This window comes from Wasmannia auropunctata, unplaced genomic scaffold (assembly GCF_000956235.1).
Source record: "Wasmannia auropunctata unplaced genomic scaffold, wasmannia.A_1.0 LD336116.1, whole genome shotgun sequence".
NCBI classification, from domain to species: Eukaryota; Metazoa; Arthropoda; class Insecta; order Hymenoptera; family Formicidae; genus Wasmannia; species Wasmannia auropunctata.
The window spans coordinates 862,083-877,772 of NW_012026774.1; the positions used below are offsets into that span (position 1 = coordinate 862,083).

At 38.3% G+C, this 15,690-nt stretch overlaps 2 protein-coding genes across 6 annotated transcripts in view; both read right to left on the reverse strand.

Moving 5' to 3' along the window:
• Window positions 1–9,953, reverse strand: part of LOC105452564 (lachesin-like) — a 33,500-nt gene extending 23,547 nt beyond the window's left edge. For all 3 annotated transcript variants that reach the window (XM_011693982.1, XM_011693900.1, XM_011693822.1), the window contains exon 1: window positions 9,876–9,953. The gene's annotated coding sequence lies outside the window, so the exon portion shown is untranslated. The remainder of the gene's footprint in view (window positions 1–9,875) is intronic.
• A 117-nt stretch (window positions 9,954–10,070) lies between these two features.
• LOC105452418 (integrator complex subunit 7) lies at window positions 10,071–15,686 on the reverse strand. Of its 3 annotated transcripts, none has more exons than XM_011693611.1 (14): window positions 15,041–15,503; window positions 14,560–14,879; window positions 14,243–14,467; window positions 13,899–14,148; window positions 13,750–13,823; window positions 13,522–13,667; window positions 13,115–13,460; window positions 12,747–13,006; window positions 12,449–12,649; window positions 12,287–12,380; window positions 12,097–12,200; window positions 11,505–12,009; window positions 11,076–11,358; window positions 10,071–10,159 (listed from the first exon to the last, which is right to left on the reverse strand). In XM_011693611.1, the coding sequence occupies exons 1-13, from the start codon at window positions 15,129–15,131 to the stop codon at window positions 11,089–11,091; spliced, it is 2,886 nt and encodes a 961-aa protein (XP_011691913.1). In that variant the 5' UTR covers window positions 15,132–15,503; the 3' UTR covers window positions 10,071–10,159; window positions 11,076–11,088. The 3 variants fall into 3 exon arrangements, with proteins under 3 accessions (XP_011691913.1, XP_011692000.1, XP_011691827.1); XM_011693698.1 differs by lacking the exon at window positions 10,071–10,159 and adding an exon at window positions 15,589–15,686 and having other exon boundaries at window positions 11,012–11,358; window positions 15,041–15,219; XM_011693525.1 differs by lacking the exon at window positions 10,071–10,159 and having other exon boundaries at window positions 11,012–11,358; window positions 15,041–15,502.
• Window positions 15,687–15,690: the final 4 nt, after the last annotated feature.

Sequence of the window (15,690 nt, forward strand, 5' to 3'; positions counted from 1 at the left end):
TTCATACGCGTTACGTTGTCCGTTAGGCGTCATTGGCAAAAAAATTATGATAATGGAGATAACGCCCGAGGCCCGACATTGAATCCTTTCGCGATGCAGCGCGCTTCTCTCTGTTCCGCGCAATTCACCCTTGCAAATACCGTTATTATAATGCAGAAACTCGTCCAATAATAACACAAAAAAAAAAAAACCGATTGCGTTCTCGAAAAATAAAGTAAATAATTAAGAACAAAAATTTGGCAAGTTTATTTTACGCTTATTTGTTACATTATATTAAAAGTATATTTAGTATTATAGAGCATATTTTGCAGCTTTGACTTTACCGCGAAAATATTGATTCTGGTTCCCAAATCACTATTAAATGACGAATAATTAAATTATTAATAATTAAATATTATATTTAATGTATTATATTTAATATATGGAAGAGTAACATTATTACATGACGAAACTGAACTCGTTGTTATGTAATAATAATTTTCAAATGACGAAATAAAATAAAAATTTCATAAAATTTTCCATATGTGTACGCTAAGGTAATTATAATTAATCGGTAATATGTCGTAGCTTATCGATATGATGTGTCTACGAGTTGCTCTCTTCCGACTTGTTTAATGTTCGATGAAAATCGGTGAAGAAACCATTTCACGTTGATACGAACATCCGAGGGAGAGATCCGCTTTCGCGGATCGTCTATCCAGAATAAATATCGATCCATTTAGGCTGGAGTACCCGTTAGTTCGTCACGGGATAACTGAATCGGTTTGTACGAAGGGGGATTACCCCGGTTTTGGCGAGAGGACGAGAGAGAAAGGGATTTGCGTATGGGGGGATGAGGGCGGACGGAGGGAAGAGGAGCACGTACTCTCTGTTTTCGAAGTGTGCTGCAAATCGTCGTAACGATTTCATGTTTTGTCCGGAATGCGCGAGCGAGAGAGGGGGCGAAGCTCCGAGTTATATTACGAGAGTTATTCTATTTGTTAGCGCGATAATAGCAAATGCACGCGGTAGATACGATCCCATTAAGCGTTTCGCATCGTTTCGAAAGACGAATTGGCGTTGCAGTCAAAAGCATGTACGAGTGAGGAGGGAGAAGGAGGGAAAAAGAGGATAACGCTGCAGGAGAGAAAGGTGCAATTCGATCTACGCGAGCGAATTCGTGATTGGGAATGAATGGCGCGGAGCTAGTTACGGCGGAATGAATTAAAATAAATCCGCGCGTCGTATTACCGTCCGTTTAATTTTTATACGACTCGTACGTTCGGCAGTCCGGGATACCGATTAAACGCATTTTGCTTTGTGCTGCACTGCTCGTGCAACATTTTCCCCTCTTTCCGAGAGGCAATTGCACTAATTACGTTATGGGCGATAATAAGAAACATCGCGCGATACAATTTTAATTAGCCCGAAGATGTTTCGAGCATATTACTTGGGCGAGAGTACGCCGTTCTTAATGCGCGCGCCTAATCCAAATAAATTACATTGCAGATATTAAATCTTGCCTCTAAACTGAAAGCGATTTCGCTAAAGCCGCCATGAGACTTCAGACGGATAAACTTATGCACATTCGCGAGTTCTCGCAAAAAATATAAAATTCTAACTTGGCGCGACCGTATTAATGATATATATATATTACTCGTTGCTAACGAATAGGGAAAAAAGATAGAAAAAAATTGTAATAACGATGAAATTTCGCGCGTTATTGTACATGGAATTAGTTTTTACTCTTGTTTCATTGGCCGTTTTGTTAATCTGTCAGATATACCGACAACGCGATGCGATGCGGTAACACTGATAATAATTTCAATTGTCACAGTGGCGTTATCGTGATAGCACCGAAGCCACCTGATGCTACATTGAAATTACACGTATCAGATAGTCAAAGTATTTTACATGACGTGTTTACGAATACGGATGTAGCATTTCGCGTTTGTGTTGCATTGCACCGACTTGAAATTTATTATATTACGCGTGAATGTTTTTCGTAATTTTGCAAGTATTAGTATTACATAAAATTTTGCACAAAATTTCTCTACAAGATATTAACATCGTAATAATTTTACGTTTAAGATCATAACTTTAATAATTAAATAAAAAAAAATTAATACGTTGAGAACTGTAGTTTGATTGACATTTTTCGTAAAGAAACGCTCTGTATATATATATATATATATATATATATATATATGGGTAGCATACGAACGTACGTATTTGTGGAAATTGCGCGAAAGAGCACGCGAATCATGCGGTGGTTACGGTGTTGCTCACCAACGTATTTCAAAGATAAATAGTTGACAGAAAAGATTTATGCGAGGCAGTTGCTCCACCGCCCAGGAAATGGACTTCGTCCACGCCTTTTTGTAAATTCCCTTCGATATTCCTAGGTTCTTTCACATCCTGGATTTAAGCGCGTAACATTATAGATTTATTCGCTTTCTACGATTCCATTTTTTCATTAAATATTTCATTTAATTTTTCGTTATGATTACGATTGTCGAAAAATGTCAATTGCAATATCGGACATTTTATAAACTCACGACGTGAGTGATTTCATTACGTAATGTAAAAATTAACACTCTTATGGTCCGATCTCCACACTCGTTGCGTAATTTAATGTTAACGACTCAGTTTTACTTTGATATCTGTTGCATATCGAATATGCGATCGACGTTAATAAAGGGATTAGTGTCAAACAGCCGCATTTAACATTTAACATTTTAACGATGAAGCGAATGAGAGACCATCCAATACGCGTTTCGACTTTGTACCGCATAGTATAAACGAAGATCAAAGCGTTATTTACACATGTTCCGCTAATGTCTCAAAATATGTTGCAGACTGTGCGCGTGGCGGCGAACGTTTTCATTTACGTAAAGTGCAAGTCTATCGACCAACGCGTGGCACATTCGATACCCGGACAGCGTTAGGCAATTTATGTTTCGTTATAACGCGAGAGAAAAAAATAAAGGAGAGATAGAGATCATCTGTAATTCTTGGCGCGGTATTTTCGGCGGACGTGAAAGCGGAGCACGCGACATATTTCAAAAATGCGCCGCGTAAGAACGATGCAAAAATTATATAATTCAATTTCATACCATTCAATTAGGAGCATTAAAAAATTCAGCGCCTTATAATAAAATTATAGCATTAAATTATGCATTTTAACGTGCACGCATCACGTGCGTTTAATTCGCAGCGAAATTAAATCGCAGCGTATAGAATAGACGGAAGTGCCTTCATCATGGTGACAATTCTTCATACTTGACCCTTGCCTGTTTAGCAGAGGGGATGTGCCGGGATAAGAAGGGGCGAAATAACTTTTGCATTACCAAATGCGAGCGTGCGTGAAACCGGAAAGATCGGCTGCAAGGGGAAAGAGTTATGGTACAAAGGAGAGCGGTCGCGGTAATTACTACCGTTCGTTCCGGCACGACGAATGCCTCCTCGCTTCCATGCTCAATGGCTCATCGGTATCGGGAGATGTAACCAATAACATAGATCTACCGGTGAACGGTATCATCAGTCAGTCCGTCCGCCGCGGGCGCGCGGCATGTTTATTACGAGGCGCGGGCGCGTTTGCGCGTCGACGGAACAAATGCCTCCACCGAGAACGGAAAGCCACTCTACCCCGAAACCCGTCCATTTACCCCTGTCCTTCACTTTCGTCACCTTCTCACCCGCCTGCATTTTCGTGCGCGCCCGCTGCCACTCGCGAAATGTACACGGGGTGAACCGCGGAGAGGTCAATGTTTCGACGCTAGAAAGTCTCTTTTCGAAGTAAATCATTCGTATGAACACAGATGGTAAGTTAAATTCTAAATTTGAAAATGCATTGAAAGATATAAGATCTTAATCGCGTTCTCAAATTATTGTTAATGCTAGAGGATGTTGAATAAATATTTTATTACTGTGTATATCAAATACAAAATATATAAAAATATATTACTAATTATTGGGTAATTCTTAAAGGTGCAATCCAATTTTGATTTGCATTATTTTATACATGTAATTTATCATCAATGATTTCAAAAGATTAATTGGAGGATTATTATGTCAAAATTATGTCAAAATTTGACATTTTTCTTCTTATTTTAATTTATTCATAAACATATTTTGTTCATCTTCGAAAATATCTCCGTAGGCACTTGTATGCATATATGTATATATAAAGCGCGCCAGGAACGTGGCAAGAATGTTGTAAGGAGATTGGAGAGATGAAAAAAGTAAGGCAGCTTAATTCCAAGCTTTCGAAAAGCTTGGATCATATATGCATGCATTATAAAATTCTATATCATTTTCACATGCATGCATAGGAATGTAACAAACCTCCCAATGCATTGTTACCATTTTTTGTGATCTCCATCCAGGGGAAAATTTCCAAGCATATTTTCGATAAAATGCAATAACGCGTATCTACCCGCGTATGTTTAAACGCGTGTATTTCAGCAATTTATCTATTGAAAATTGATGCGAAAATCCTCAACGATAAAAAACGCGATCGTCGCTTGGAAAAATACAAATTTAAAAATTTGTGTTTATTTAAATATTCCTGTTTAGATTACAAAATCGAAAAATTAAACAAATTGAGCATCGTTAATAGACACTTATTAACACCGCTCAAATATCTGTTCAATTTTGAATTGTACATTCACTTGTGATAAGTACAATGATTACTATTCATTAAAAATGACACATTATTAGTAGATTTTCATGATAATTCGCGTTTAATTAGTACGTGTTATATAATATATTGCCAAAATTACATTTGTAAAATGTAATCTGATTTCTATCACCTAAATATAATAATCAATAAGCGTAAATTTAAAAAATGGTTTGAATTCATTGGAGAATAATATTCGAATTATAATTTTCGCAGGTCCACTTTGCATAAATTAGGCATTAAATCGCCTGAAGTATACTAACTCAATCTTTGCTGTATTCCAACGTGCTTATTGAAATTTTTTAACAATATTTCACAACTCTTGATTGTCTTTTCGCGACGTTGCGTTTCTACAATCGCATTGAAAATAATTTTAATCTCAATTACCTTCTCAAACGGCAAATCTATTATGTGCGGAAATAGAATTACAATTTATGCAGAATCACATTTCTTGCCTGAGATTGCGGTCTGCTGTTATATTATACGTATTTCATGTATATAAGCAATGTTATAACTAATACAATAATGTATAAATGTTATACGTGATATAACAATAGATTGCAATCTTAAGCGGAAAATATGATTCTGCGAAAAGCATAATTCTATACATATTCACATTTTTATTTTGCGATATTTATGGTTAATATTATACATCGCCAAAATATATCGTAAAATATTTTGGTTTTACAATAACTCTTGTTGAGTATGCAAGCATAATTCATCTTATTAATCAAATTTCACGTTATTACATATGTATGTTTATCGGAGAAAGAAATATCGCGCAATTCTCACTCACTATTAGTATTTTCTGTGACTTGGATTTCAATTGGATTTGAAATTACACAGTATTAATCAAATTTTAATTAAAAAATGCAGAATCATGCGTTTTTAACACGCGGGAGACGCGTATATAACATTTGATTACTTTGCACAAGAACATATATTAAAGCGGTTACATACGCGTTAGATAAGCGAACGAACTATATTTTATCCCGGCATCGAGCTTTGTTTATTCAGGATTTTCGCGAGACGCGTTTCCTATCCCTAATTCTATATCTTTATATCTTGACACGATTCCCATCCCCCTCGAGGAATTTTTCAGTTTTCCGCCCATCGTCTTGCAAGAGAGTGCTTTTCTCCCCTGCTTCGAAAGTTAAACAAACAGTTTATATGAAGTATCGAGTACGTAGCCAAACACACACTTCCGACGAAGTTCCATTGATGGTATAAGCAATTTGTTTTGTCGAGCGGAACTTGCCGATACCGATATATACGAGCCGAGTTCTCAGCAAAATGCTGCTGCGGCTTGGACATGCTTCTTCCAACAATAAAGTGACCAAAGACGTACAACACGCTGCTGCATTGTAGCGCATTTTCATTCAGATCTACTACAGCGTGGAAACGTGTACCGTGTAGCAGGTGAGGCAATTTAAAGTGTCGCACCGCAGTTATGTGAAAAAATAAATATAATAAACGATAAGCAATCTCTCGTTTACATAAGAAAATCGCTCGTAATTTAGGTATATCGCAAAGTTTGGCGAAATTTATTAAACGATATGAATGTTATCGCGTTAATCTTCCGATCGTATCTTCTTTACTTTCTCACATCGAGAAAGCAACGCTATTTTCTGTATGTGTCGCGAGTACACTAATCGATCGCACATCTCGTGCGAGCACGGGGAGAAAATGCGAGGTGGTAGGAAACGCGTGCGGGCAAATCGTGTTCTGATCGCACGCCGGAAAATAAGATATCTGTTCTGCGTGCATACAAAGGGAACGACACTTTCTATATGCATGGAAAAATGGACGGAATCTTATTTCCATTTCCCAGCGCACCTATCCGCGAGAGATTCACTCGACGGGGAAACGAACCTGGCGCAGATCTCCGTTTCGCGTGCGATCTTAATCAATGTGACACAGATTACATCGACAATCTTTTGACGATTCAGAGAGAGTTCCCTTTCCAAGCCCTACACGATTTTGACGATTGACGATTTATTTCATTCGTGCAGTCTATTCAGATAACATTTAATATTACGCGTTCCTCTGATCTCCAATTAGAATAGAATAATTAAAGACGCGACGGACGAAAGGGTGCTGTTTAATAATTCATGATCGCGTTAAACGGGATGCGGCAAGCATTTTAGGGTAAGATAGCGTTACATACACGCCTCGTCGGTTGGTACAACTCTCGCCCTCATCCGCTTCCCTCTTTCCATTTAGAAAGACGTGTGTTCGCTACGTTTCCTTTCCACCCCATCTTCCCTTGGTCTCGCGGCAATGCCCGAATTTTGAACATTAGTTTGCGAACCATTTAGCACAACTACATACTCTACGACCTCGACTGTCTCTCTCTCTCTCTCTCTTTCTCTTTCACTCTCTATCCGTGTGAAAGCAGTAGTTCGAATCACGCAGCCTCTGCATACATCGTACCCTCCTCCCCCCCCTCTCTCTCGCTTACATATAGATTTAACCGCAACATTCTCACTACCGACACGGCATAGTCATTGTGCATTAAGCCTGGCGATGCGTCCCCCTTCCCACCATTCCTTTCCCGACGGATCCGACAGCTTCAGGGGAGTAATTCCACCAAGAAATTAGACTTTCTTGCAACTCGCGAGATCAGCTCGAATCCTAATGCGGGACACGCGGCAATAGATATACCCTCGGAAAATTTTTAAACTTGCATCTTGTGAACACATTTATACACAAAAAAAATCTTCGTGCAGAAACGGTCGTACTTTTACCCTTCACTATAAGAGCAAAATAATATATAATGTGATAGTACAATTGGTCACTTTACGATTAATTAAGAATAATGATTTAATTGTATTTCTTGCTATACATTGTTAAATCTACAGTTATATTGTATTGTTTTTAGTTAAAAATAATATAATATTTATTAAATAAAAGCCGCGGCGACTTAAATAAGGTTAAACTTGATAGATTTAACAGTGTATGCTGAATATAATTACAAAATCATTAAAGTTTAATTATCCAATAAAGCGGATGTGAGCGATTCACTCCAATCTGTAACTTTCGGTTTTGTTTTGTACGTCAAAAAAGATGTAAAGTACGTGAATGATTTCAATTGTCTTCGAAGTCTCTCCAAGGAAGCCCCGTTAAGTTTGCCGCGCACACAAATCAATTACGCCAGGCGCTTCCTTTTCATTATCTTCCGCTTTTTTCAAGCCCGTTAAGTCGTTTATAATGCCTACGTAGCGGTCGTTTTACGCAACACTAAATCTAAATTTGCTTTTCTTAAAGGACGATTACTTTAGAATACAGCGATAACAAAATTTGCGCCCGGAATTTTCCGATAACGAAATCAAATAAATTTCTGAAGTAATGAAAAAAATGTTTAACTATAAAATCAGACCGTTCTGTCTAAAAAATCCAATTGGATGTATTATTTGCGGCGAAATGTGTGTGTGTGTGTACAACACAAAAAATATTTAACTTGGCGAAATAACAGGATCATCCAATAATTGTCCTTAATCGTTCGCTTGATAGTACGATGGTCTATAACACAGTTACACTGAAGTCTCTTGAAATATTAGCGAAATCTAGTTGTAACAGTTACGTGTCGTCTAACTCGCCCTCGACAAGTACAAGGATCGGCGAATTCAATTAGGTGCCAAGCGCGCAAAGTTGATTCTCGATGAAAACGACAATCGCCGGAAGGATCCTCCTCTCTCTACGAAGAGGCAGCTCCGGTTGCGGATCGCGACGGCGACTCGCGCCGCGTTTTTAGTTAAGTATCTTCGCCGAGAAGTTTACACGCGATCGCGCGCAATTTCGAGACTTCGTTACCGAACTTGAACCTGCACGCGTGCTTGATTTGATCCCGCGTACAATTCCTCGGGTCTCTCGTTCGAGAAGCCGCGTCCGGCATCCGCGGCTTCCGAAGCTCTCCGGGGTACCGGCAAATTAATCTGGAGTCGAAGTTCGGCAGTTTACCCGGCTGCAAGACTCTCGTCCCTTTTCCCATCCCCCATTCCTCTCCGCGATCGCGCGGTTTTGTCTTACGGAACGCGATATTATACTTGTGAAAACAAGTAATGATGGAAGAGAGTGATCCGATTGGCGCGAAGCGACGTGATGCGTCGTTTCCCGATCAAGGTTTGTGTTAAATAAAATTATACCGAGATATTTCTATCAAGTTTTTTTAAAGGGAATTTAAAGGGAAAAAAGTTCCCTCTCCGTTCAAAGGCAGAATAAAATGCAAATCAAAGACATCAACGAACGTTTTGAAGTTATTTCGAAATCGCGTGCAACATTTAATTTTCACACACAGCTCGATAAATTTTCTATACCAACCTAACATATGCAATTAAATTAATATGGAATATTATAATTTTTTAAACAAATTAGTAAGACTTGTGCTATAATCATCGTAAAAGATACATAAAAATCCTACTGTATTTATTAGAACAGAATAGATATATTATTAAAAATTGATTTTCACTGACTGCGTTTTCGTTCCGAATTGAAACGTCACGGCCGCAGCAAATGTCGAATACGCAAAAATCCTCGTCGCGCCTGATTTTCGAATTTTTTTTCAATATATTCCAACTATGATTCAAATTCACGAATATTTTCTAATGCAATAGTAGCACAACAAAGTCGAGTAAAACATTGTAGATCTGTATCAAACTAAAATTGATTCGTCAATAATCGATCATAGTGTAATCAACGTTAAACGTGGTGGTTCGATCACTTGATGTTCGATCATCAAGTGATAAGCGTCAAACTTTATGCCGACGCCTCGATGTTTCGAAAATAGCGATGCACGCAATCAATCTGATCGACAGATTTTCGCGTGGCGAAATCAAAATAACGATGTTCATGAAAAATGATATTCAATGCATTTTACTAGCTTTCTGAAATCACGTAGCATTTACAGCATCTCGTCGGAAGATCGTTCCTTTATTACGTTAACCTCCGCACGGTTTCGAAAATGGCGCCCGCTTTTCTCGCCGGCCGTTTCTTCGTCGAGGAGAAACTTGTACAAATTATAAATATGTAGATGAACTTAAAATGACGTTACTGAAAACTTCGCGGTCGTCAGAGATTGAAGAGCGACGCGTTCCCCCCGACGAAACGTTCAGGAATACGTAATCCCGGACCGAATCTGTTGGCGCGGACGTGCGGCGCGAAGTAGAAAAACGCGAGGGCTTGAAAACTGTTGAAAAAAATTCCAAGTGAGACTTACCGCGGGCACACGCGCGACGAGGTTCAACAGCGCAGCGGGTCGGTCCTCGAGGGCATAACTGTTGCTTCCCGCGGGTAGATATCGGGCGTCGAATGGAACAATGGAATACAACGCTCTGCCGCCGCTCGCTCGCGCGTTCCGCTCCGTACCGGCGGATAGACGGTGCGCGACTGTGCGTCCGCCGCTCTCACGATCTCCCTTTTATAGGGCCGTCGCCCGCGCGTCCACTCAAACGTCGACACTCGCTACTTGATGGCTAACGTCACTCCGATGCCACGACCGACCTGTGCGCGCGTTTTTTAGATTAGTACAACAAACTCTCAGATCAGCGGAATACATAAAATAATGTCTTCTTAAATATATAATAGTAATATAAAATAGCAATTATAATCAAATCAAAGTTTTGTTTTCCGATATTTTCAAAGAATTTAAATATTATTTTAAAAGTGCGCAACAAAAACTGTAGTATAATAAAACAAAGATATTAACAGAATTGTGATTGATATTACAAATAAATTGATTAATTGTAAAATCATATTATTTTAAAACATATAAGTTTACTTTACGTTTAAATGTTTACTTTAATCGATCCAATATCTGTATGGCTTTAGAACAGAGAGAATTCTATTTGTACAATTTCATATGCTATATATTGATTTTGGTTTTTAAAAGTTTTTCGTATTAAACGGCATATAAAATTACAAATAGAATTTTATTCTAAATTTTGAATTTTATTTTAAATTTTAAAATAGGTTTTATTTTGTTGTAGACTTAATCAGTTAATAATTGATCTTTGAAATATTCTCCCAATTAAATTTATATTAAAAATATATATGAATTTATATAAATCTATTTTTTGAAATATATATTTTTTCCACAAAAAATTATAAATGCAAAGATTACGCTTAAATAAAAATTACTGTTGTAATAACGTAAAAATTTCATGTTAATTTCGTGTTAATATAAACTTTCGTTTTAAAATTATACGACCAAAAAATTAAATAAATCACAAAAATTATGTTTACAGCATATTACGTTAGCGTAATTATATTATTAATAATGCAAACGCATGATGTAGCCATTTAAAGTTAAAAGCAAAATTACGAGATGTGAAAACAATTTATTATTCATTCTTATTTATTAAAATTCATTCTTACTAAAATTTATTAGAATAAAAATATTATAAAATACAATGCGTACAGAGTACGTGTCCTTAAGGTAATTTCCTCTTGGTAGGTTCCTCGTGTACTCTAACGGGTAACGTGGAACGTGGACCACACTTCCATACGTTGCCGTCCTTGTCAAGTATACTCGCGCTCGCTGTGATTTGATATTGACCACCGCTACCCGGGACAATGTTTGCACCAACCGTACATGGGGGCATAATCGTAGATCCAGGTATTCCCAAAGACAGTAAAAATTCACAAGCGAAGAAATCTCGGTGAGGTGTTACAGTCTGTTGCAATTCATTCATATTGGAATCCTGTAAGCAAATATGTACCATTTATAATTAATTATTAATATAGTTTCACGAATGAATATTTTAGTTTTTACTTTAATAAACATGCAGACTAATATGGACTTTTAATTTTTGATAATTAATGCGATCGTTTTAGACGCTTTATTTACCTTTTGATCAGAATTTATTTTCGAAGGTGGCGTCGTTGAAATGGAAATGCACACGGCAGCGACGGAACGGAAAAGAGATGCCCATCGACCGTGTCGCAATACTCCTTCGACTTTGAGCGCCAGTTGACTGCCTTGCGGCACAGACACGGGCTCACCGAGAACACGCGGTTGAGGTGACACCGATAGTTTAATGCTAGTAGTTTGCAGAGTTTGGAAGAAGTACCGTGGAATCGGCAATCTCATGGTTCCTCCAGCGAGCAGCGTCACTTGCGACATCAAGCAACTAACTCTAGGATGGCTAATTGCTACGGTCTTGCCTTCGCTGCCCATCCAGGATGGAGCTAAACGGCGCAGCTCGGCGCAACAGCGAGCCAATTGTCGCATCTCCACGGAGTCGCCGAAATGGAAATTCACGGGATCGTTCTGCTGCTGATACATTGGGATACCAGGCTCCCCGCAAACTCGTTCCACGCTGTTTGCGAGCAACCGACAGATTTCTTGTAATCTGCACGACATGAATCAAGGTAAATAGCCAAGAGAGCGTTCTTAAATAAATAATAGTGAAATAAAAATTGCTCTAGTGAAAGGATACGCCCGAATATTCGCCAACGATTCCGGATCAGCATCGAAGGCTGATTGATATAGCTTCTGATAGTTTTCCGCACAGTTTTTCAAATCTTGCGCTGATTTTCTTAACTGTAAAGTAAATTTATAATATACATCGTAACAGTATACGTATAGCTGTAAATATTATAATTAAAACACTGAAATTATAATTATACCTGATGCGTAACGCGTCCATATCTCTGGAGATCGTCTTTCGTCGCAATGACGACTGTAACAGCTATAGCGGGTGGTGGTGCGGTACATAAAGATCTAAAAATATAGATTTTGATTTTCTGCGACCTTTTTTCTTGATTACATTTGACTATACATTTACTCACATGCACGAATGTAATAATTGTGCTATGGATTGCAGGAATTCGCAACGTAATTTCGAATATTCGCTTGGAAATTGTAAACTTCGTAACGGAGTGCTAGCGGCTTTGAGGGATGCGCAAGCGCTTGCATAACGCGCTATCGCGCCATTCAGTTTTTCCACAATCTCGGCTTTACTCACATTTTCTTTGCCTTCCGTCTTATTCCTTTATGCATATATTATTACGTTAAAAGCAAATTAGAGAAGAATACTTAAAATGATGTATTATGGTCCTGAATGCGGCTAAAACGGAGAATACGTACGTGAGACAGCATTCTGCTTTTGTAACTAATTCTAAACCGGACAGCCAAAAATGTAGCTGCTCCGATGCTACAGTTTCTTTAAGACCTTTAAATATTTCAGTGGCAATTGTATGATGGCCGTATCTCGCGGCGCTGCGCGCAATGCGATATTTCGCCCAACCGTCCACGTTTCTCACGATGTTTTCTACCGCCTCTAAACATTCCGAATTCCATTCGTATCCTCCAGCCACCATTTGGAATAGTAATGTACAAAGCATTACCTTTTCAGATCAGAATAGAATCTCATGAAAATATCTATTTATTTTTCTAGGAGAAGCTAAATTCTCCTAGATAAAGGAAACAATTCTTGTTATATATTATAATCTTACCTTCGTATGTACATGAGATGTCTGTTTAAGCTTGATCAAAATGTCCGGTAAAAGCGGAAGCAACGTATTCTCTTCTAAACTACCAATAGCGCCCAAGGCTTCGCACAGTGCGACCGTTTGCTTCTCATTCTGACCGTTTTCTGCACTAGCGTTGACAAGAGTAGAACCAATAGCATCGACAAATATAGCGCAATGACTAGGCTGCGACTGACATAGTTTCACCGTCGAACGTAGGCACGCCTTCAACTGATGCAAATGTTTGTCGTCCAAAACTAGTAATGCGATCAGAGATTCGAGACAGGAAATTACGTCTTGTATACCATAAGCGGGCAATCCTTCTTGATAACTGTTAACAAAATAATCCATAATTAATTCCTGTATTATATCTAAGAGGAGACTTTACGTACCAATAACAGGCAACTCTAGAAAGTATAGTAATGGCTTTTACTGCGACAAATGGATCGGGCGAATAACACGCATTTAAACACAATTGCAATAAGGGACTGTTTTCTTCCATGTTTGCATCGCACGTTGCAGCATTTTGGCTGAGTACCTGCATTTCAATAAGTATTCACGTAAATATGCATTATAAAAAAAAATTTCTTAACACTAAAAGCCACATCGATGTAACTGACCTCGATTACAGCTAAAGTGCGGATGAGAAGATCCGTATTTCCCGCACCGTCTTGCAAAAGCGTTGTAGTGCTCTCTAAATTAAGAAATCTTATTAGACACCGATTATATCGCTCATACACATTATTAAATGATATCACAAAGCGTATACCAATTAAATTATTAAGGGCCCCCTGCGGCCAGAGATGTGCCCCTCTTCTAGCTAAACTGTGCAAAAGATGCAAGGCGTGACGTTTAACGGACAGTCTCGGGTCGTCTTGCAAATAGCGTAATAATAATGCAACCTGTTGTGGCACGTCTATTAATGTCGCAGAAGCCAGGGTGCTTAGTGCACTTAGAGTGACTCTGACAAATTCTGCTGCCGGATAACTCGCGAGAAGCTCCATACACAATTCATTTACCTTTAATAAAATAATCATATATATATATATATACATATTTCTTTTAAAATCTGTAAAATGTAAATTATATCTAAGTGCACAAAATATTATATACCATTGACGCTGTAAAAGTATCGTGATGCATGTACTGTAGAATCGGTATAAGCTGCAACTTCATCGAGGCGGGGGTGGCTTGTCCTCTAATCATATCAGAGATCTTACTGCACATGGATACAGCAAACAATTTGGACTGTGCCGCAAACATTTGAGCTGCGTATATTGCAGCTTCTACCTCAACCGAATCGTGAGAGTCCAAAGATCTCCTTATACTGTGGTGTACCTTTTTGCATAATAACAGTCGACAATTTTATCATTTTTGTACAGCTAGAAATTTTCTCAATTTTTTTTTTACCAAACAGCTAAATGTATTACTTGCTGCCTCTCGGGAATGATGCCGGCTACGCTGCCCAATGTGCGCAGGGTGAGAGCCCTGGCGACTGGATCGTTTGAATGTATAACGCTGTAAATACGTCTCACAAACTCATCTACATTCAAGATCTTGTCAAGATGTTTCTCACTCTGCTGGCACACTCTCAGAACCCACACTCGCAGGAAGTTACTTCCAGTGCGAAATACCTCGGCCAATTTCAACAGGGACGAGTTTATCAATATTGGGAAGGGATACTTTTCGAACAGTCGAGGAAAACGTACTATGGCTTCGCATTGTTCTCCAGTCTTGGTGGAACGCAAACCTGAAATCACATGCGTTTGAAATTGAAATGAATTTTTAGGCTGTAAGCGAACTATATATATATGCGTTAGCGATGTTTGTTAATATTCTTTTGGACATTTGCGTTTGTATATATTCAAATGTTGTAGACAGGTTAGAAAAATCAATGGTGCAAAAACGAACCTTTGTCAAGTTCTATGAGGGCCGTGTTCGCATCTTGCTCCGGCTCCCCAAGTCCACTATCGTTAAACGCATTCATTCGCATCCCAATCATATTTTTCACGACGTTAAATTAAATGCGAAATATTTAAAGAGCCGTATCGTCATTTATAATGCCTCCCTAGTCCCTAGTTGCGCATAACCTATTTGAAACGTCAATCATTTTTAATCGGATTACAGGAGGAGGAAACCTAAGCTCTCCCAAATGATTCTACATAAGAAATAATTGTCGACTGCCTAATTATTCAATGAATTGTTTATTATGCTCGTAAATATTCATTAAAAATCTCGTTTCACTCGTTCAACTGGTTCGCGGTAGTTTCGCGACTTCGCCGCTCTCACTTCTCAGACTAGGTTACCTTAACCTATCAGTCGCTCTAGAATTTTATGTCTCGCGTTTCGCGAATTTTCAAATTTGCGTTCAACAATTCCTAATATATTTTTTTCATTTTATTAAAGAATTTAATGTTTATAGAGGTTATTTTTTAGTAGAATTTTTCAATCATTAGTACCTGAGTCCTGAACTTGTACTTTTCATCCCTTCTCTCTTTCTCTCCAACCTTTTTAATAGCATACCCATTTCATTTCAAGTGTAAAAAGTGTGAAAAAGAAAG

Coding starts and splice junctions, on each gene's coding strand:
- LOC105452418 (XM_011693611.1), bottom strand. CDS start 15,131: ATGATTGGGATGCGAATGAATGCGTTTAACGATAGTGGACTTGGGGAG. Junction 14,468..14,559: donor TCATTCCCGAGAGGCAGCAA/GTAATACATTTA, acceptor TTATGCAAAAAG/GTACACCACAGTATAAGGAG. Junction 12,650..12,746: donor AAAGCAGAATGCTGTCTCAC/GTACGTATTCTC, acceptor ATATGCATAAAG/GAATAAGACGGAAGGCAAAG.